This window comes from Cladophialophora bantiana, assembly GCF_000835475.1.
Source record: "Cladophialophora bantiana CBS 173.52 unplaced genomic scaffold supercont1.10, whole genome shotgun sequence".
Taxonomy (NCBI): domain Eukaryota; kingdom Fungi; phylum Ascomycota; class Eurotiomycetes; order Chaetothyriales; family Herpotrichiellaceae; genus Cladophialophora; species Cladophialophora bantiana.
In genome coordinates, this window is record NW_015971584.1 from 466,530 (window position 1) to 486,171 (window position 19,642).

Sequence of the window (19,642 nt, forward strand, 5' to 3'; positions counted from 1 at the left end):
TTCCAGGGCACCTAGTAGATCATCACACACGGACGGATCTACTGGAGCCTATCCGGACCAGATGGTGGATGCATTTGACAACCACGTTGACGATGAAGGCCCATCGGACTCGCTTCCCTTGAGGATGCCACAGTCAGACCAGAGCAATGGTGCTGCTCTGAACGATGGCATGGGACTTGAGACATCCCTTGATGCTAGCATGGGGTCTATGCCGAACGCTGATTCAGGTGCACTTCCACTGCCATTTCAAGGACATCCAGCGATCCCGGCCTACGACAGCATGAACAGCGAAGTGCCAGACATGTCCATCCCTCACGAAAATCTCCTTTACCCGTTCCCGGATCCAAGCGGAGTGAATGAGTTCTGGCAAATGCCTTCAGTGGTTTGGTCTTGTGTTTCCGGTAGATTGACTCGCATGCTAATTCGTTCAGAATTCTCAGTTCTGGTTCGATGGGTCAGATTTCGCTTGGAATGAAAATTTCTTCGACTCAAATTCGCCACTGCTGGACCATGTACTGCCATCTTCTATGCAAAGCCTGACTGCGGTGATGCAAGAGTACTTTGACCGCAAATCCAGAGCACCTTCACCCGCATTCAACAAAGCTAGAAAGATGTGGTACTCAGCTCCGCCGAATTTGAACGACCACAACAAAGACATTGTCAGAGTATTTCTGAAAATCTTTCAGAGACACATACCTGAGACCTTCTCCCTATTCAAAAACCCTGCTGTGAATTGGAAGGGCCGAGCGGAGTACACCCTTGCAATGGCAGCCACTGGAGGCCTGTTTTGTACCGTTCCTGGCAGTGCCGAAGTTGCTAAGTCGATGTACAATGATGCCCGAAGGCTTTTGCTGGCATCTGTAAGTGCCTTTCTCAGAAAATCCACAGACATCTAATCCTTATTCAGTTCAACATGAAGAATGTCCTCGACGAACTTTCCTCGACTCTGGAGGACAAACTCGTTACCGTGAAAACAGTAAGTCGGAGATGAGATTGCTAAGACGTCTACTGATGCAGAGAAAGTTTATCCTTCTCGAATTATACGGCCTCTGTAGCGGTGACAAAAGAAGCTATGAGTTCGTGGAAGCTTTCCATGGAAACTTGATACATGTGTGTTATGAAATATGTTATTTTCCAATCAGATGACTGACACATTTCATAGTCAGTGCAAGAGTATAGCCAAGCATGTAAAGCATCTGAGATGAACGAGAGAAGGGAAGATGATAGCGTCCGGTGAGGACAGTCCGCAACCCTCACGAAATGCACAGGATACGCACTAACTGCTCGGAAGTCTTCTTGAAACTCTATACATACTCGAAGGTTACCGGGTCATAATCATGCAGTGCCCACCATCCTTACCGTGGCACCATCCAGATTCTTTTGCTGCGTCACCTCCTCCCGGGAGCCAAGTACGCCGGCTGCAACGCCTGGTGGTAGACCTCACTCGTGGAGGTTCTCCAACCGAACCTGAACTACACAAAAAATTCAGCCTAGCAAGTTTGTCATACTTGTTTACTTTCCTATGGCATGCAAAATATCCCCGCCAGAACAGTTATGGCGTTGATAACATCGTTATCGAAAGTCTGACTCTGGGCAAGAGCGATTTTGTGGAACTAGCTTGTGACTCCTGGTTACACTCACTTGGTGAGGGCCCGGAGCCTTCACACCTTGTGGTCTACCACATGATGAACATCATGCTTCACACAAACCTCGCTATTCTACAAAGCTTCGCCCACTCTGTACCTAATTCTGCAGCACGGGATCCAAAGAAGAGCTTGGCTGCGCGAGAGATTCACGGATGGACACAAAGCAGACATTACAAGGTCGCACGATGGCATGCTGAAAATATGCTTTCCTCGGTTGAAGGAGCATTCGTGACTTCATCGAACAAGGCGGAGGCAGCAAATCCGCAACAGATTTCTTCACGGTCAACTTTCTCGACCACAGAACCACGACGCTTGCCATTCGAAGCGCCTCATGTTCCATATGCCATATACTACGCGACGCTGGTTCTTTGGACCGGCGCAGCAACTGAAGAGGCTGCTGGCTCAGCTTCTATATCGGCTCAGGCCTTGATTGCACGTGGTGAACGAATATTGTTCCTACACAAAGTGCACATTGCGCAGCTGCTAGCCCGTGTCTTGAATGAGGTGAAATAGAGCTCAATCACAACAAGAACGGCTTCTGAGGACTTTCAGTTCAAGCGCTAATTATATGTCGCACGCTACTTCGGACGGCAGTCATAGAAACCCTCAAAGGTACGGAGTAATTTGAAACCCTTCTTTTCGGCTGCGGAAAGACTCATTCTGGGACCGGCAGCAATTACAGTATCAAGTTGTCTCTTTCGGTGCTCCGAACATCTGTATACCTGGCGAGCAAGGCGAACTTACTTCCCCGTCGGGAACCCGGCGACGAGATGTGGAGCGGGTTGGGGTACCGACCCTGAACCGGCTCATGGGAGTCCTGAAAGTCTACCCAATCGCTTTCACTCTCGCAACTATGCTAGATCGACATCATCCTTACTCTAAATACATAGTACCTTAGACCTACCGAGGCTTGCACCAAGTTGGTGTTGTACGAGCAGGGTCTCCTTTCATATTGCTTATATACGAAAACAACTCCAGGTCAAAAGTCTTCAGACGCAGTCAGCCAAAATGCCGAATACGCTGCGAGATGACCTTCACAAGGTCGACACCAGCTCGTTTGACTATATCTACGAAGAGAATGCTACGATCCAGCTGAATGACGGGCGCGGCATTGTCCGTTGCAATGTATACAGGCCGAAGGCGCCCGAAGGCGCAAAGTTCCCTGTCCTGGTGACGTATGGCCCTTATGGCAAGGACGTCCACTACTCGGTGTGAGTCGCCGTCTTCTGTGTATATAAACAGGGCCTTGGTTTTCTCACAATCGAATCTAGGTTTCACGCCGCTTCGTTTGCAGAGGTTCCGGAAGAACACCATTCGCCACATTCGGCATGGGAGACACCTGACCCTGGATACTGGACTCGACACGAATATGCAATTGTACGAGCCGACGAGGTTGGTCTTGGTCAATCACCAGGTGTGCTCAACACAATGTCCAGAGATACGAGCCTTTGTTTCGTGGACGTGATTGAATGGGCGGCCTCTCAGCCGTGGTCTTCAGGAAAGGTTGGTCTCCTTGGGATTAGCTACTACGCCGGTAGCCAGTGGCGAGTTGCAGCGCGGCGCCCTCGAGGTCTTGCTTGTATGATACCCTGGGAGGGAATGAGCGACTATTACCGCGACCGTTGTCGTCACGGCGGCATCTTGTCAAACACATTCATTGATTTCTGGTGGAATCGACAGGTGAGCGCTTGATCTTCTATGAGCTTTCGTCGCTAATGCTTCTTCGTGTTTAGGTCATCGTCAACCAATATGGACGGCCTGGGAGGGCTGTACGAAACTGGGGCCCAGATACCATCGAAGGTAGTTTGGATGAGGACGAACTTCGTGCCAACTGCCATGACCAGAACGTGGACAACGTCAGGAACCGCTTCCTCGATGAGGAGTACTATGCGAGCAAAGACTACAATCTGTCGGACATCGAGGTGCCCTTGCTCTCCGTTGGAAACTGGGGTGGCATCCTCCTCCACCTCCGAGGCAATGTTGAAGGGTTCCTGAATGCAGGGTCCAAGCACAAGTACATCCGATTCATCACTGGTCGTCACGACCTTCCATTCTACACCAAGGAATGTGTGGACATGCAACGGAGCTTCTTAGACGCCTTTCTCAAGGGACATGATCCTCTGGGGTGGTCATGCGACAAGCAACCAAAGGTTGGGTATAAAGTCAGAATAGGCGACGTCGGTTTCAACAATGCCGCCGCCGAGAGTGCCTATCCCACGCGGTATGCAAAAGACTGGCCAATCCCCGGAACGCAGTATACGCATTACTACTTGACGCCTAGCCAAGATCTGATCGAGTCTCCCTATGCTGGGGACGTGAGCAAGCTGTCGTATGAGGCCTTAGGAGATCTCAAGAACCAACATCTTATCCAGTTTACCAGCGAACCGTTCAAACAGGAGACCGAGTTCACAGGCCACTTCATGGCACACTTGAATGTCTCCGTTACTGCCACGGAAGGTTCGACGAGCAAGCCGAGCGACATTGACCTCTTTATCACGATCCGACATTTGAATCCCCAAGGCAAAGAGATCCTATATACCGGCACTGTTGGAGATCCCGTGCCTGTGACCAAAGGCTGGCTCCGTGTCAGTCTGCGAAATGTCAACGATAAAAGCCCGAGACACAAACCATGGCATCCTCATCGCGAATACCTGTCTACTGATCATGCACCACTTACCCCTGGACAGGTGTATTCGGTGGACGTGGAGATTTGGCCGACCAATGTTGTCGTGTCACCTGGAGATCGTCTGGTGCTGGAGATATCCTCGGGCGACACGCAAGGTGCAGGCTTGTTCGAGCATAATTCGAAGGAAGATCGGGATGAAGTGACTTTCGGCGGCGTGAATCATGTTCACTTTGGGCAAGAGCATGAGAATTGGCTATTGATGCCTTTGATTCCGGCAGGCCAACCTTCAGAGTAGACGGAGACTGCTGTTGACGTATGATTCTGGTACAACAGCAGCAAAATAGAAGAAGTGTGGCCTAGATCCAGCCGCCAAACAATCACCTCTGCTGTGCCAAATCCGACATAATCTAGCATTTTAGGTGCCCGTTATGACCTTGGAACACTCATGACATAACCAATATTCACCCACTAAACCAAATGTTCCCTCCTACCACTCTCCCCCTATCTTATATCTCATGATACTGTTATCCCATTTCCCTACTGTCGCGCGCCATAATCGGTTGAGATTCTGCATTACCCCCCCAAAAGTCAGCATTACGTCCCCCTTCTGGATTAAGCTTCGTATTCAAAAGATGTGAAAAGATGTGCAAGGATTCTCGCTTACTCCGTAAGTCCAAACACCCGCAAACATGACTATAACCATTGTACCTTCGACGCGGTCGAGGCCAGCAGGTCGGTCAGAGACTCGATGCGAGCGGCTCGAAGGCCGATACGGAGGTATTCGTCGCCAGTCCGATGGCCAATTTGAACGGCGTTGCGAGATAGGTCCTTCATGCGGCTGATTCTGTGTCTGCTCTGTAGGGGGCTCTAGTGTCTCGTCGTTTCCAGTTTGGTGGATATCGTACGCGCGGAGCGTTTCCCGAACCGTGGTAGGTTCTACAATCGTCTCTGTGCTGCTCATTTTGCTCTCTGGGAAGAAGAGTAGGAGCAAGTGAATCAACAATGGAGGCTTGCAGCGAGAGTGACAGCAACGCAGCTTTCTTTTTTCTCAGTAACCACCAGATCTGCGACAATTGGAGCAGTAGCCAAATCCACCATCCGTGCCAGGGCCAGACGGTGCCGCTAGAGACGCCGCAGCCAGGCGTCCGGGCGACCTTTGCAGCGGCTATCTATGGGGAGATCACGCCCGGGCATGCCCTGATGGCCTGATGGATACATACTTCACCCCCATTCCGGGGCGCCTCGGGCAACCCCATATCGGCTGATTTCCCACTTTCTGCGGAACCCCCTTCGGAACAGGGACATGGGAGCCTCGACTCGGGCAAGTAACTGTCGGACCGAACTGCTGCTGGCTGGTCATGTCTACGATATTATTGTTCATCAGAGGCAAGAGCGTTCCCGCTTGGATCTCACTCAACATGAGGGAGAGCACAGCTACGCAGATCTCACGTAACTAACCAGTCTCCTGTGAAAATGATCGTCAAAATGGCAGGCGATTCTTTCTCTCGCATAGAGATATCCAGCATCGAGGGCAGAGCCCAGTCGACGCGACTTCGCCAGAAACTGTTCCATTCTCTCCACACGGCGTTGAGATCGTCGGAGAAACTCATCAAAGATGCGATCCTGGCGGACAGTGGTTTTAGCGAGTCCGAGACCAATCTCGAGTACGCGCTCGCCATTTCAGAATTGCACACGCACTATGCTTCCATTGACCTGGAAAAAGACCTCAAAGCTCAAAGGGCAGCGGAGAACCTCGAGGCGACGACGAGCGTTGGCATCGTTTATGTGATTCCTGCGAAGCAAAACCTGTTCTATTCTGTCATCTCAGCTCTCACTGCGGCTCTTTCGGCTGGTAACTGCGTGGTCGTCGAGGTATGTTCTTTGTCCTCCTGCAGAAGTCTCCAGTCAACATATTTCAGTCCCCTCTCTAACTCCAAATGCGTCCAGCTACCTCCTACGCTCACAGAAGTCTCTGGTGTGCTACGCAAGATTTTACCCTCCGCACTCGACGCGGATGTTTTCGCCGTCAGCAGCACAAGACCATCAGAGGACTTCCTGGCCAAATGTCACGTTTTGGCACAGTCTGGAGATGAGGAAGTGTCGGCAGCGGGCGGCCTGCATTCGAACCCGTCCCCCAAGGTTGTGGCGGTTGTGGATAGGACTGCAAAGATTCCAGAAGCGGCCAGGGCAATTGGTGCATCCAGAGTGTCCTTCAATGGCCGCTCCGTCTATGCTCCCGACGTTATTCTCGTAAACGAGTTTGTCGCCGACGACTTTCTGTATCACCTTGTCCAGGCGGTAACATCGCCCTTGTTGAGTGAGACTCCTCCAAGATCACCACATCTAGCAAAGGGACAGCCCGATGGTCACACAAGAACGTTGAAGGAATTTGAGGGCAACGAAGGCGTAAGGGTGGTTGTCTCAAGCTCGAACGGCAGCATAGTTGAAGTCAAGGATCGGTAAGCACGGGCCATTCCGGCTCCAGGGTCAGCGCTTATGGAACATTGATCCTAGGTCAAAAGCCCCCCTTGGACGCAGGATAGACGGCCGACTGATCATTGTCAGTCGGATCACGAGCTTGGATGATGCCATCGACCTATGCAGCAGGTATGTATAGGATTTGTATTCTTCTGGCACTCCGTTCCAGCTCCAAACAAATGCATGGCACTGGCTGACACGATATCTCGCATTGTCAGCCTCGGAACCGCCCTGGAAGCGAACTACGTCTTTGCAACGCCCACTGAAGCAAACTACACGGCGAGATTTATTGATGCACGACTTTCGTGTATAAATCATATCCCTGCTGAGCTGCTGGGTAAGTACCATTCCGATCACCCCCTAGCGAGGCAATTGGTACTGACGGTGTTTTTCAACAAAAGTCGGCCCTTTCGCGCCCAAGCATCCGACAATTGCACCGAGCACGAGCCCGCGGTACCCCCCGACACTGTTTCGCTCTCCTCGGCCACGACTGGCTCATCCATCAGAATTGACGATCATCAGTCAGGATGCCATACGTTCTCGATCGACCAAGGAGCTGGAGTCCTGGAGCCGAGCGGTGCTGCAGCCCGCGCTGCCAGCCATTAAGCAGGGCGAAGGTAGGGCCGTTGGCTTCTTCGATCAAGCATTTATGACGATTGGTATCGTCATTGTCTCGGTGGTAGCAGGGAGTGCCTTTGCCGTCTTTAGAATGATCAGACAGCGGTAGTGGCATATCGTCTAATTCTCAGATTGGAGAGACGGTCCTTTGAAGGGAACTTGCGAAACGGGCGTTGTATTATATATTGGAATGTTCTAGACAAACAAGGCGCTTTCGATCCTTGGATCTTAAAAGGAATCAGGAGCTGGTTAAATCATATGTGCAAGCCAGTCCCAACATACATTTTCTAGCATACTCAGTGGCGAATCTTGAGTCTGTAAAAGGTCTCACAACTTGATGTTGAGGTGCCGACCAAGGCAAAACCTTCTCGGCAACAAGGTTGTAATTGAGGCCCTTCTATCTATGCCTTCTCAGGGGGCCGTTCGGGAGTGCTTCAAACCACAAGCTGAAAAAGATATAGGGTAGGGGGGAACCGCCAGAGAAGCAAGGGGACGCGACGGAGAACTTCATGAATAACAAGAAAAACGTGCCAGTCTGCAACAGCTAAAAGCCGATGGTGCAGCCCATTGAATTGCCCATTGTTTTTGTTTTTCGTCAGATTTCAATCGTCTCTCCGTGTTGGTTAGATCATCTTATATCTCTCGTCGCCAGTATGCCTGGTTGCCAGCTCCTCCACTCTTATTGCAAGGATCAGTGGCAACTGGTGAGCCTCTCCGAGATACCTCAATGCGCTCACCGCCAGGCGAAGCGCGCTCCTTGCGTTTTGAGACTGGGTGGCTGTCAAAGCCTGGGCATATCTGACCCCATACAAGATGGCGGCCATCCCGAGTGCTAGTCCAAAGCAGGGTGTTCGCCGATAGAGCTTTAGGTCCAATGGAATCAGGTTGATGATGCCATGGGCGGCCGAGATTGACTCCTCATTGGGGCAGGAGGCCGTCGTCATGAAGTCGGGACCAATATCGGTGAGGTGAGGGAATTTCCGAAGGATATCTCCAGCTTCCGGCCAGTCAAGGAGAATCCTGGTCAAATGGAGAATCATTGAAGTCGAAAAGAGCTGCTCGTCGATTCTCCCATCGCATTTCACCACTTCATTGCCACTTAGTTTCATGCAGTCTACTAGAAGGTTCATTTCCTGGACTGCCTGGCTGGCCAGTGGAGGACTTAGCACTCTTGTCTGGGACTGCCACTCTAGGATTTTGCCCATGAGGTGTATCGAAGCAACCCTGAAAGCGAAGGTAGACCAGTAGTGACGCTTTGGTGGTAGACGTCGATAAAACCGTAGCTCTGGTGGTGTATGTTTTGATGCTAAACATTCAATGTACTCTCGACAGTGGCCAGGCAGGGGGCGATCGACGGGTGCGAGCGACATCCGCATCCAGGAACTGGTGCTTCCAGATGCAGAGAACAAACCCGCAATGAAATATAATTCCCACCACGTTCGGTTCCACATTTCATCGAGGATGGCTGGCGTTTCTAAGTCGGGAGCTGTAGCGCTTTGCATCCTGTTCATACCGGTAAGCAGGGCCAGATCGACAGCTAGGTTTAGGCGGCTGCATGCAATAGCTCGGTTGTTATTTGCATACTCCGAGAGCGCTAATAGGATCAGACTCTGAACCTTGAACCCGTCATCAGGAACATGGGCTAAGCTGGCTTGAGCTGCCGTGGCCTGGAAAGAGTCTGCAACCTCTCGCGTAACAAAGGGCGCCGGAACGAGTGATGAACCAAGGATACACATTGCTGCGATCAAGTGATCGGGCAAGAGACTTGGATCCTTTTGATACAGCTTCTCCGGGATGACAAAGGGATGCGATGGGAAAACACTGCCATAGAAGACGGACACTAAAGAAGCGGTGAGTGTAGACTGTCTATCGAAGCCAGAAGTGGCTGTGGAATCTCGGAAATCCTTCTCAGGGTCCAACAAGGCTAGCCATTCAGCATGATTAGTCCCAGCGTGGCTATGGTCCTACTGAGAAGCTGTTGACTTACACTCGTCCTGGAAGGAAGAGGTATTGTGAGTTGAGGCGATAGAATTTGCACTGTATTCTCCTCGTGCTGGCGCTTGACCCCCTTTCCTTTCCGCTCATCAGTTGAAACTAACACTTTCTCCAAAGCGAGGTCTTACCAGGACCCAGCAGGAGTGTTTCCAATCCCACAGCAACCCTGCAGTACCTCACTATCCATACTCGTCTTGTTCTTGGGTGATTAAGGACGCCGTCTCTTTCTCTGGGTGTTTGTCTACCACCGCCGGAACACAAGCTACAGAGATTTCCTCTTTTATATTTGTGACCTGTCAACTCCCTTGTTCAGGGTGAATCTATGGTCGCCGATAGTAATAGACCCCGAGGTCCTGCTTTATGATTGGTCTACACAAACAAGCCTAGAGCAATCCAGCCTAGTAGCTTTTCGGCCTCTTCACATCAACTCTAATTAGTATAAAGATCAGTCATGTGGATGGTTTGTGATTTACCGGTACCCTCCAGTTTCTCGCTTTGTTTCTAGGTACTAGGCGAGTGACATAACTATCCAGCGTTTTCCTGCTCTCGAGTCGATTCAAGAGAGACGGCCATCGTTAGCACTATCTCTCCAGTCCTGATCCTTCGTTTATAGAGACACCCAGGAAAAGGCCTGCCTGAGTCTATTGTGATCAGATGATGTGTGTGACTCTGGAATCCGTTGCTGCAAATCCCTACTTATAGCGTTGTTGTGGTGCAACTGCGACAAAGAGTCTTCCATTCTGCGTCGAGCTGGATCACGTATCTATTTCTGCGGGATTCGTACTGACAATGCGAAATGTCGCGGCAAAGTGGCATCAGTTGGCATGACTTGGAGAGCTTTCTTTATGAACTATACAGTTATTTTAGGTCGGTCCTCAAGGGCAGCCGCTTGACCATCCACCTCGAATGCGGCGTAACTGTGACCACCATTTCGTGCATATCTTCGCCCCGGAGGTTGACCAAACCCTTTTAATGATCCTCGCAAGGTACTGAAAGCTAAATTCTCGATAGCCAAGCTTGTCTCAGAGCACTCTGAGCTCTCCGGGCTCGGTGACTTTCGACCAGGGAATTTCCAGAATTTCTAGTGGATGAGGTGGAGTGGTGGGGATTTTCGAATCTCGGCTGTATGGGCTTCGGCAGGTTCTGTAACGGATCTTGATGGCCAGATAGGACCCGCGTGTGGATTCCTGTGGCACTACTCTCAGGTCCTCTCGGCGACTATTGCGCTACTTTGGCATTTTGAGAGCAGACCTGATGATGATGACGATGCTGGGAGCTCACACCATTCGCGAATCGAACAAGACCCCGCCTGCTCACTGCTGGCCGAAATGATTCGCAGATTTGGAGAGGTGAAGCGGAGTAATTCGCCGTCTCGGGTACTTATTTGATCTTGAGCTCGCCCATTATTTTTCGGAGAGTAAAACTATCCTTTGCATGAATTCTCTTCTTTTCTTCGTTGCTGCTTTGGGCCGTACGTTGAAAGACGACTAGGCCCGCTGTACCCGTTCCCCGTGCCTTCATTGGCAAGGAGGATGACTGAACTGAGGAAGAGAGCTTGCGCAGGGTGCAGTAAGCTACCCATCTAGAGCTGTGTTGATCCATCTCGAGTTCTGAAAGCCTGGCAGAGTCTAGGAAGATCAGATGCGACGGAGCCTTACCTTCGTGCATGCGATGCGTTGGTCTTCAGGCTGGCTGCCACTATCCTCCTCGGAAACCCTTGGGACGACCAAGGAAACAACCAAGTCTCGATTCGTCTCCAGACTCTCCGACTGGTAGTCTCACCGCTGCTACACCGACAGACTTATCACACAGCCAATTGTCCGCAGCTCAAGGATCTTTGACGTAAGCCGGCACCGCTCAGCCAGCGGGTGCCAATCTAACGCAAGGACCTAGCTCCCCCGGCACCACCAACATTGCCAGTCATCTGTACTCCGGCTCCACGGGGTGTGCGTGCATTTCCATTCTTTATCTGGCTCTCGATGAATTAAGGGCGATCCCGAGTCTCCGATTTCCCGGATCTCTCGCGGTGCTGCGTGCGGCTCTCGTCTCTGCTGCCGACGCACTGAAGTGTCAGGTGTGTCCGACGAGATTCCTGTCGGCCATGCAGAATGCGCAGCTCATTGGCGTGCTTCTCCTATCGGCTGCAGAGTGTTACTCCAAGATTTTGGATTCACTAACTCTGACGGACCATATCGCCGGCAATGCTAACGCCAAGCGAACTGTCAGCCTCCGGAGCCTTGACAACGACGTCGTAGCAGAAAGTGCCTTCGATCTTGCGTTCACGATAGAGTTGGATGAGGCTGAGTGGAGATGCCTGGCGAAGAAATCATTGTTGCATGAAATCCACGACACGTCCGACACTTTGCGACCTTGCTTCATGCACGTGTTGAGCAATCTGGAAAGACGTCAAGTATTTTGGCACACAGTTTCACCTCCGCCCGATGCTCCTACCACCTTTCAGACCTCTTGTTCTCTTGACCGACCGGTATGTCTCTTAGTGGCGGACCAGGCTCGTCGCCTCATTGACTCTCTGAAATTCGGGTGACACTTGGACGCTTGGTAGGATGCGCATAGAAATAAGGAGCTGAAGACATGAGCATCTGACCTAGTCTGACTTGCTTCATACCCTTGGGCGAGCCCGATTCGGATATTTCCTGGATCTCTTAGCCCTGCAGCACTGCCTAGTATTCAAAACCTCCACAGATAGAACTTCTCTTCCTTCTCAATCGATCACCTATTGACCACCAGATTGGTCCAACACATACAACGACGAAAGCTATTGTGGAAAGCGAGGAAACGGAAGGCGGAGTCAACGAGTTACGCTGTCGGGAATTTTGCATCCTTGTCAGTACGTCATCCAGATCTGGTTTCTCGACTTATAGAGGTATAAAGTGGTTTTTTAGCGAGCTGTGATGATACATCTGTGGTGATATCGACCGACTCAACAAGGCCCGCGTCAAGATCCAAAGTAAGCTCTTCAATTCCGATGCTTCTGACGCTGTTTCGTGAACATAGAGAAGGCTGAACGAACAGATTCATTCGGGCCAAAGGTTGCTCAAAGTGGCGGAGACATCTGGTTGGCCGATCCTGAGGCTGGTTAGGCGAGACCAGTCGATCGGAGAGATCATGGAGCAGGCCAATACGGCTCAAGTTGTCTGATTGTCTATTCAGAACTGACACTAAGGTCAATGGGTTTGAAAAGACCTCGACCCGGTTTGTAGCATGTTGTTACAACTAGATGCAATTGAGTCACCAGAGGACGAGGTCCTCCGGCAGCTAAGCAAGGCATTCGAGTGCTGCTTGTTCCACCCCTTGGACGATTCTAGCCGCGGGCAGCGAGCAACGATGTCGAAACTGGGCTAGGATAACTCCGTGGCTCTTTCTCATTGTAATACACCGCTATCAAGCAAAAGGAGCGAACCTTTGGAGAAGTTTGGTCCTGTTAATCTGGCTAATCTACCAAGAACAGAATGTCACCGAACATCGGGCTGGTGGGCCTCCACAGCGTTGTCGAGTATCGAGAACGAAAGGCGCCGAAGAGTGATAGCTTCCTAGAGATATTGATCAGCTTCGCCACGGAGTCGAACAATGTCGAATATTGTCCTCCAGTGCCCAAAGCCAGGGTTGCACACATTTTTCTATCGCGGCGTTTCGGAGACTTATTCAACATTGATGGTGAGCAAGTTTTTATTTCTCCGTCCTGAATCAAGAGGCTCTTATATATATAGTGGTGCGCCAACGGGGCCCGATCCTCATGGACTCTCGCACAACAGAACAATGATTTACGATTGCCTTATTGTCGGAGGGGGGGCCGCAGGCCTTAGTGTTGCACTTGGTCTCGGTCGAGTTAACCGCTCCTGTGTCGTATTCTCTCACCAAAACCATCGAAATAAAGATGCAAAACACATCCATGCGGTGCTGAGCCGAGATCACATCGATCCAAATTCATTCTACCACCTGTCTCGGCAGCAAATTGCAAGGTACCAGAATACCAATTTCGTGGAGGCAGAAATCGTCGATGTTGCTCGAACAGCTGAGGTACTTTCGAACTTCGTCGCCAGGGACGCTGAAGGAAGATCCTGGCAGGGCAGGAGCATTGTCCTTGCAACAGGAGTGCATGATCTTCTGCCCGATCTTGAGGGCTATGTGGAGAACTGGCCCGCGAATATGTACGACCCTCCTAGCACATTGACATTGGGACTGCCCCCTAATAGCCTAGGTTTTGCTGACCGACGTATTCCAGATATCAGTGCCTGTTTTGCGATGGATACGAACGCAGAGAACTACCCAAGGGCGTTCTGTGCTATCCCTCCTTCAACCCAATGATGGCAAAGATGGCTACGATGTTGCATTGCATGTCCCCGCCACGTGTAGAACGTGATCAGCCTGCCACTGAAAGAAGCTCCCAGCCCAAGGTGACCGTGTTCACCAACGGACCTCCAAACGTCCACTGCGATCCAAAAATCCAGAAAGCACTGGATACTTGCGCCGCTCACCGTATGCTCATCGACACTAGGCCGGTGGTGAAACTGGTCGCCGACACAGAAAAAGAGGGTGTGTACGTTCATGTCCGCAACGAGGATGGCTCTCAATCGGCCGTACACATGGCGTTCTTGTTTCATAAGCCATCGACTGCCCCTGCAGCACCACGACTTCTGTCCCAATTAGGGGTAGAGCTCTCCCCAACTGCCACTGTTGCTTTGGCGCGTCCTCCGTTCCAGAGCACCAACATACCTGGCGTTTTCGTTGCTGGAGATACCTGCACAGAGATGACTCACGCAACCAATGCCATGTATACCGGCATGATGTGTGCTGCTGGTGTAACTCACTACTGCAACGATCTCGACGATCAAACTGCTCTGGCATCCTCGTGACAGGCACACTCTAGGCGGATAAGCATAAGATAGGGGCTTGAACGAATTGCTCTCCTGTCAAGTACAGGCTCTTATCTCGATGCTCGGATCCAGAACGTCGGGCTGGCGAAAGATTAGAGTAGGCGCCTACGTTGTTCCAAAATCACGAGAATGTGCGAGAAAGGGAGATGAGCGTCCAAAGTAGGATACGGAAAGCCTCGGAGACTACGGGGAGGTGATGAGATCACATGAATCCGTTAAAATATAACAGATCCGTAGCACACACCGAGCAATCCCCGAGCCATATCAAACCGATTTCCGGTTTCATTTTCAGCACAATAGTTCGATATGGCTTTCATTGAGGGAAGAAAGGTGGCACCGGGGCCGAATAAATGACACATCAATGGATTGCAATGAAGTCCTTTTTCCTTTTGGGCCGTCGAACTCAAGTACTCCTTTCGCAATAAGTCGCATGTTCCTTTCTGGATCCAATGCCTTCCCCTGGATCAACAGCCTTTTCGAGCAACTGAACGTATCATTTAAGACAAGATCACTTTGTCGAACTGCCATTCCCGTGTCCTTGCGGCTGGTCAATTCCCCAACCGTGAATAGACATGCATCGGGACTGGTCCCGGCCTCCGGCCTCATCATCATCAAAATCTACACCGCCGCAGATAGGACGGGCATCGAGTCAACAGTTGCTCCGGCTCGGAACACCCAGAATGCATCGAGGTTCTTGGATATTATGGACGAGGTTTGTGAGTTGGCTTCGAAATGTTGTTACAATCCTTGGCTGCAACCCGCTTACGGAATTGCTTAAAGACGCATCCTCTTTCGTTGATCCATTGGCTCGTCATCCGGTACTCGCCAACGACACTGTTGAACAGATCAACGGCCAGTAGATCAGAACCCAGCACCCGGAGCCCTGTGTTCTTTACGGGAACTATATACGCTCAAGAATCCTCCTTGATGCAAGCGTAACTGTGCAGATATCTTTCCAGCTTAAATGTCGATAATGCACCGAGTTCGAATGATGGACTCGATGAGTGGCCAGCGTACCGCTACATAGAGTGCAAAATCAGGCAGCCACCGTCGCCAGTCTGGGGTGAGACAACTTCTCCGTCTCCTGTCGTCCGACGAACATCTTCTCCCTGTCATCCTTATAACGACCGAACGTGAACTGCGAGTTTGCCATGTTGACGAGCTCCCACGTCTCGGCAGCCAGCACATTAGGCTCGGCCTCGTCTTCAAAGTCGCCCGCCGCACCGGCCGCGAACAGTGCCGGCATCCAATGGTCATCAGTAGCCTGGGCGTCGCGATACGCCGGGTGCTGCATAAGACGGACCATGGCCTTTCTCAAAGCCGGGCCGCGATTCTTGGTCACCACGTCTTCAGTGGCTTGTCTGAAATCGAGGGCCCACGCTTCGGGCGGACGCTCCTGGCCCAACGACTCCCGGTACAGAAGCATGTCCGTCCAGGCGTTGCGGTAGAGATTGTGGACAGCGCCGCCCGTGCCGATGAGCAAGTATCCTTCCTTTCTGAGCGGGCGCAGCGTCGCGCCAACTTTGACGTGGTACCAAGGGTCGTATCGCGCATTGGTTGAGATGATGGTCACCGGCGGACACTTGGTATGGTCTGGAAACATGCGGATGAGGATCATGAAGACGTCGTGGATCCAGGTGAAGTCCGGGTTGGGCCCGGCGTTGAAACCCTCAGCCTGGAGCATGGATATACATCTCTCAGCCGTAGCTAGGTCGGGGTTCGGTTTCCAGTCCTTGTACAATGCGGGACTGGAGAATGGGCAGAAGCTCTTGCCTGGGGCCGGGTTGGTGGCCACTTCGATCCTGTCGCCGAGGCAGGCCCAGTGCGCACCCTGAGCGAGGAAATCAGTCGGCGTTACGTTCTCAAACCAGCGAGTTGTCACGACACGGATACCTAGAAACCCTTTCTATGAGTGGAGACGTACCATTATGACGATTCCCTTGACATTATGAGCGAGAGCTTCTTCTCCGCACTTTGTCCAATAGGCTCCGGCCTCAGTGTCGGCCTCGAGCATGCGGGTTGAACCGTGAGAAAAGAAGTGTACTGGTGTTATCCCTGGGAGGTTGTCAGCAGCCGGTCTGTGGATGCTTCACTATTGGGAAGCGGTTACCCATGATTGCCTTGCCAGAGGTACTGGAGAGTGATCCAGAGAGTACAGTTTTGTGTCAATGTTGGGTGGACCTGATCTCAACAGTTATCTAGGCCGCCGGCAACCACATCATTGCCCATCCCGAGTTGCCGGAATTCCAGTGGTGTCCTGTAGCTGACCACAAGGCCCAGTGTGGGTCCTCCAGCTTTTGCAAATGATCGAGGAAGCCGAGCGGCCGCACATGGGGTTCCGGAACCCCGCCGCCAGGAAGGGGCGTCGATCATCCACGGCAATGTTCCGAATGACCCTCCGAAGGCCCCGGTGGAGACTTGCAACCGTATACTCACATCCGGTGATATGGAAACGAGTTCTGGAACAATATAATCCGAGGTGAAGTACTCCGTACCCGTTCGACCTTGATGCGCTTGTCCTGGGAATAGCAAAAATGACTTCACAAACACGTCCTCCTACTGAAGGCCAATTGGCCACAGACCTGCCTGGATTGACAGCATACATTACCGGCCACAAACCATCCACAGGAGACACGACCATTCAAGAGAAGCGACCAGCAAAATGGCGTTCAATCGACGGCGGGGGCATGACCTTCCACGAGGTCTTCACCACGTCTGAGTTTCCCGTCTCAATGAACAACGATATCGACATCAAGAAACACGACGAGCGGATCAACTCTGGAAAGATGGGCATCGTCAACCCCAGCGGGACGGTACTGAGATTTGTTGACTTTGCTCCCGAGTTTGAATCCATGATGCATCGGACCAGGAGTTTGGACTATGGGATTGTGGTCGAAGGTTCCATTGAGCTGATCCTCGATTCCGGCGAACGGCAGCTCCTGCAGCGGGGCGATGTCTGCGTGCAACGGGGCACCAACCATGCTTGGAGGAATCCAAGTAAGACTGACTGGACGAGGGTTGTCTACATCTTGCAGGACTCGCAGCCGGTTGAAGTGCAGGGTAAGCCTCTGAAGGAATACCTAGGCCGAAGTGAAGGAGAGATTCCTCCTAGCGGCAACGACGAGTAGAGTACTTTACGTATTGAAGCCCATGCAGAGACGAAATCTTGAGTCTCTTGACATTTTGCTCAGCCTTCTTCACAATGCTCCTGCGAATTGGTGTCTAGCCGTTGATCCTCCTCTCCCGTGTGCTTTGGAACTCGCAAATGATGAGGCACCCGCTGTCCACCGCACTCGTATCCGTAGAGTCTATTGCCCTACATTCTGGCATGTTTAGGATCTGGGGATCCGCAAAGCTTTCCCCATACACCGATGGTATGTCCGCCTACCACGTAGTACCCCTTCACTTCAACTCCTCAACTCTGCACCTCGGATAACTGTTTCGACGATGGATTGTCAAGGTTTCCATCCCCTCATGGAGCCGTCCAGAGATTTGACCTGTAGGAGTGCCCGAGACTTGCAAATATATACCCATGGCGAGCAGTTGCTTGCCTCGCCGTCCGACATGTCCGCTATTTGCGGAGGCGCAACAGCATCTCTCAGTCAAGGATAGGACCGACAGAGTGCATAGCTGGTGCGGCAACAAGCACTAGGGTAGAAATGTCATTCTTCAATGCCGTCCAGACCTGGGGCAGAGAGCTGTCCTATGAGACTATGAACGAAAAAAAGGTCCAGCTGTTTGGTCTGGCTATAGCAATCTTTGCGGTGACCAGGTTTATTCTTCAAGTGAGGCCGAATATTATTCATGCGATGCACCTAAATTGACGACAAGTTGAGGCAATCTACAATGTATTTCTGCACCCGATAGCATCTGTCCCAGGACCGTGGCTTGCAAAAGTCTTTGGAGCCTACATGGCTCCCGCTCAAGCAGGTCTTCACAGGGCCCAGGTACGAACTTAATTGGAGATAAAGCCCTCATCGGTGCAGAGCGTTGGCTGACGGAGGAGCAGACACTGCGGAGTTTGCATGACAAGTACGGTCCTGTCGTTCGGATAGGAACCAACGAGGTATCCATCTCTGAATGGACCGCCTACCGCCAAATATATAGCCAAAAAGGTAGTAATAAGACACACCATTTCTACGAGGACACTAAACTAGCTGGGCCGGGGAATCTCTTTACCATCATCAACAAAGAAGCGCACTCTGGACGCCGAAAACTGCAAAACCCGGCGTACTCTCAACAGGCTGTCTTGGAAAATGAGGACTTTATCGCCAACAGAGCCGATGTGTTGGTGAGGCGTATTATGAATTCACACGCAGGGAACAATTCATCTAAAACTGTGGCTGACGTTTTCCTCCTCGATGGCCTCTTCAGCCTGGAAGTCATATTGAAATGTGCCTTCAATCGTCACTACGGGGACTCCCCAGCAGGGGACTCATTAACGCTGCTTAGGGCGATGGACTCCAGCGCCGTGGCGATCCAAGTCCGTGCCGCTCTCCCATTCATTACTCGGTCTATTGGAAAGCACATCCCCGGTAATATCGGGAAGTCCTACAGAGGATGGGACGTGTGGGAATCAATGACGAGGACTTTGGTGGAGCAGTTCCAGCAGAACGAAGCAGCTTCAGATATCAGACAGCGCTTCATGACCACACCGATGATCGTCAACGAAGATGCCTACCTCGGCCGCAAAATGAACCAAGAAGAGCTCGTCGACGACATGATGGCCGTTGCCTTTGCTGGCAGCGGCACAACCTCCACCACGCTGACCTACCTGATCTACTCTCTCTCGCGGGACCCCAAGAGACAAGACCGTCTAAGGCAAGAGCTGCAGATCTGCAACGAGACCCTAAACGACCTCAAAGACCTTCCGTTCCTGAACGCCGTCATCAAGGAAACCATGCGCGTCTACCCTACCATCATGTCGACTTTACCCCGTGTCTTGGACGAGCCGTTGACGGTGGACAAATATGTCTTGCCCAAGGGCACCTTCGTCGGCATGCAGAACTACGTCCATCACCGGGACCCCAGACTCTATCCCCACCCGGACGAGTGGTGGCCAGAACGTTGGCTCGAGGACGGTTCAAACGTCAAGGACATGAACGCGGCACTTACGCCCTTTTCACTGGGGCCGTACAACTGCATCGGTCAGAATCTGGCTAGAGCGGAATTGTACTTGGCTGTGAGCAAGGTCTTTAGGAAGCTGCGACTGACTCTGAACGCGGACATGACGGACTGGGACATGGAGATGGAAGATCGGTTTAACATTGCTCCTAAGGGACGGCGCTGTCTGGTGGACGTTGAGGTCTTGAATTGATATAGTACAGAATGGTCACCGACAATACCAGAGCGCCATTATGGTGAGATCATCAGTGAGAAGGAGA

At 51.7% G+C, this 19,642-nt stretch overlaps 9 protein-coding genes across 9 annotated transcripts; 7 read left to right on the forward strand and 2 right to left on the reverse strand.

Annotated features, from left to right (window-relative positions):
* Window positions 1-61: 61 nt before the first annotated feature.
* Window positions 62-2,159, forward strand: Z519_07084 (uncharacterized protein; the record flags this gene model as incomplete). Its single annotated transcript, XM_016764819.1, has 6 exons — window positions 62-382; window positions 432-860; window positions 908-976; window positions 1,024-1,110; window positions 1,163-1,233; window positions 1,292-2,159. The coding sequence occupies 6 exons, from the start codon at window positions 62-64 to the stop codon at window positions 2,157-2,159; spliced, it is 1,845 nt and encodes a 614-aa protein (XP_016618769.1).
* Window positions 2,160-2,654: 495 nt separating this feature from the next.
* On the forward strand, window positions 2,655-4,567 carry Z519_07085 (uncharacterized protein; the record flags this gene model as incomplete). The annotated part of the gene is made up of 3 exons (XM_016764820.1): window positions 2,655-2,857; window positions 2,918-3,326; window positions 3,380-4,567. The coding sequence occupies 3 exons, from the start codon at window positions 2,655-2,657 to the stop codon at window positions 4,565-4,567; spliced, it is 1,800 nt and encodes a 599-aa protein (XP_016618770.1).
* Window positions 4,568-5,757: 1,190 nt separating this feature from the next.
* On the forward strand, window positions 5,758-7,477 carry Z519_07086 (uncharacterized protein; the record flags this gene model as incomplete). The annotated part of the gene is made up of 5 exons (XM_016764821.1): window positions 5,758-6,144; window positions 6,220-6,731; window positions 6,787-6,879; window positions 6,969-7,087; window positions 7,152-7,477. The coding sequence occupies 5 exons, from the start codon at window positions 5,758-5,760 to the stop codon at window positions 7,475-7,477; spliced, it is 1,437 nt and encodes a 478-aa protein (XP_016618771.1).
* Window positions 7,478-7,991: 514 nt separating this feature from the next.
* Z519_07087 (uncharacterized protein) lies at window positions 7,992-9,453 on the reverse strand (the record flags this gene model as incomplete). Its single annotated transcript, XM_016764822.1, has 2 exons — window positions 7,992-9,324; window positions 9,356-9,453. The coding sequence occupies 2 exons, from the start codon at window positions 9,451-9,453 to the stop codon at window positions 7,992-7,994; spliced, it is 1,431 nt and encodes a 476-aa protein (XP_016618772.1).
* A 2,011-nt stretch (window positions 9,454-11,464) lies between these two features.
* Z519_07088 (uncharacterized protein) lies at window positions 11,465-11,908 on the forward strand (the record flags this gene model as incomplete). Its single annotated transcript, XM_016764823.1, has 1 exon — window positions 11,465-11,908. The coding sequence occupies one exon, from the start codon at window positions 11,465-11,467 to the stop codon at window positions 11,906-11,908; it is 444 nt and encodes a 147-aa protein (XP_016618773.1).
* Window positions 11,909-13,140: 1,232 nt separating this feature from the next.
* On the forward strand, window positions 13,141-14,237 carry Z519_07089 (uncharacterized protein; the record flags this gene model as incomplete). Its single annotated transcript, XM_016764824.1, has 2 exons — window positions 13,141-13,532; window positions 13,607-14,237. The coding sequence occupies 2 exons, from the start codon at window positions 13,141-13,143 to the stop codon at window positions 14,235-14,237; spliced, it is 1,023 nt and encodes a 340-aa protein (XP_016618774.1).
* Window positions 14,238-15,294: 1,057 nt separating this feature from the next.
* Window positions 15,295-16,272, reverse strand: Z519_07090 (uncharacterized protein; the record flags this gene model as incomplete). Its single annotated transcript, XM_016764825.1, has 2 exons — window positions 15,295-16,089; window positions 16,183-16,272. 2 exons carry the CDS (start codon window positions 16,270-16,272, stop codon window positions 15,295-15,297), a joined length of 885 nt encoding a protein of 294 aa, XP_016618775.1.
* Window positions 16,273-16,792: 520 nt separating this feature from the next.
* Z519_07091 (uncharacterized protein) lies at window positions 16,793-17,386 on the forward strand (the record flags this gene model as incomplete). The annotated part of the gene is made up of 1 exon (XM_016764826.1): window positions 16,793-17,386. The coding sequence occupies one exon, from the start codon at window positions 16,793-16,795 to the stop codon at window positions 17,384-17,386; it is 594 nt and encodes a 197-aa protein (XP_016618776.1).
* A 531-nt stretch (window positions 17,387-17,917) lies between these two features.
* Z519_07092 (uncharacterized protein) lies at window positions 17,918-19,575 on the forward strand (the record flags this gene model as incomplete). The annotated part of the gene is made up of 3 exons (XM_016764827.1): window positions 17,918-18,043; window positions 18,095-18,205; window positions 18,268-19,575. 3 exons carry the CDS (start codon window positions 17,918-17,920, stop codon window positions 19,573-19,575), a joined length of 1,545 nt encoding a protein of 514 aa, XP_016618777.1.
* Window positions 19,576-19,642: the final 67 nt, after the last annotated feature.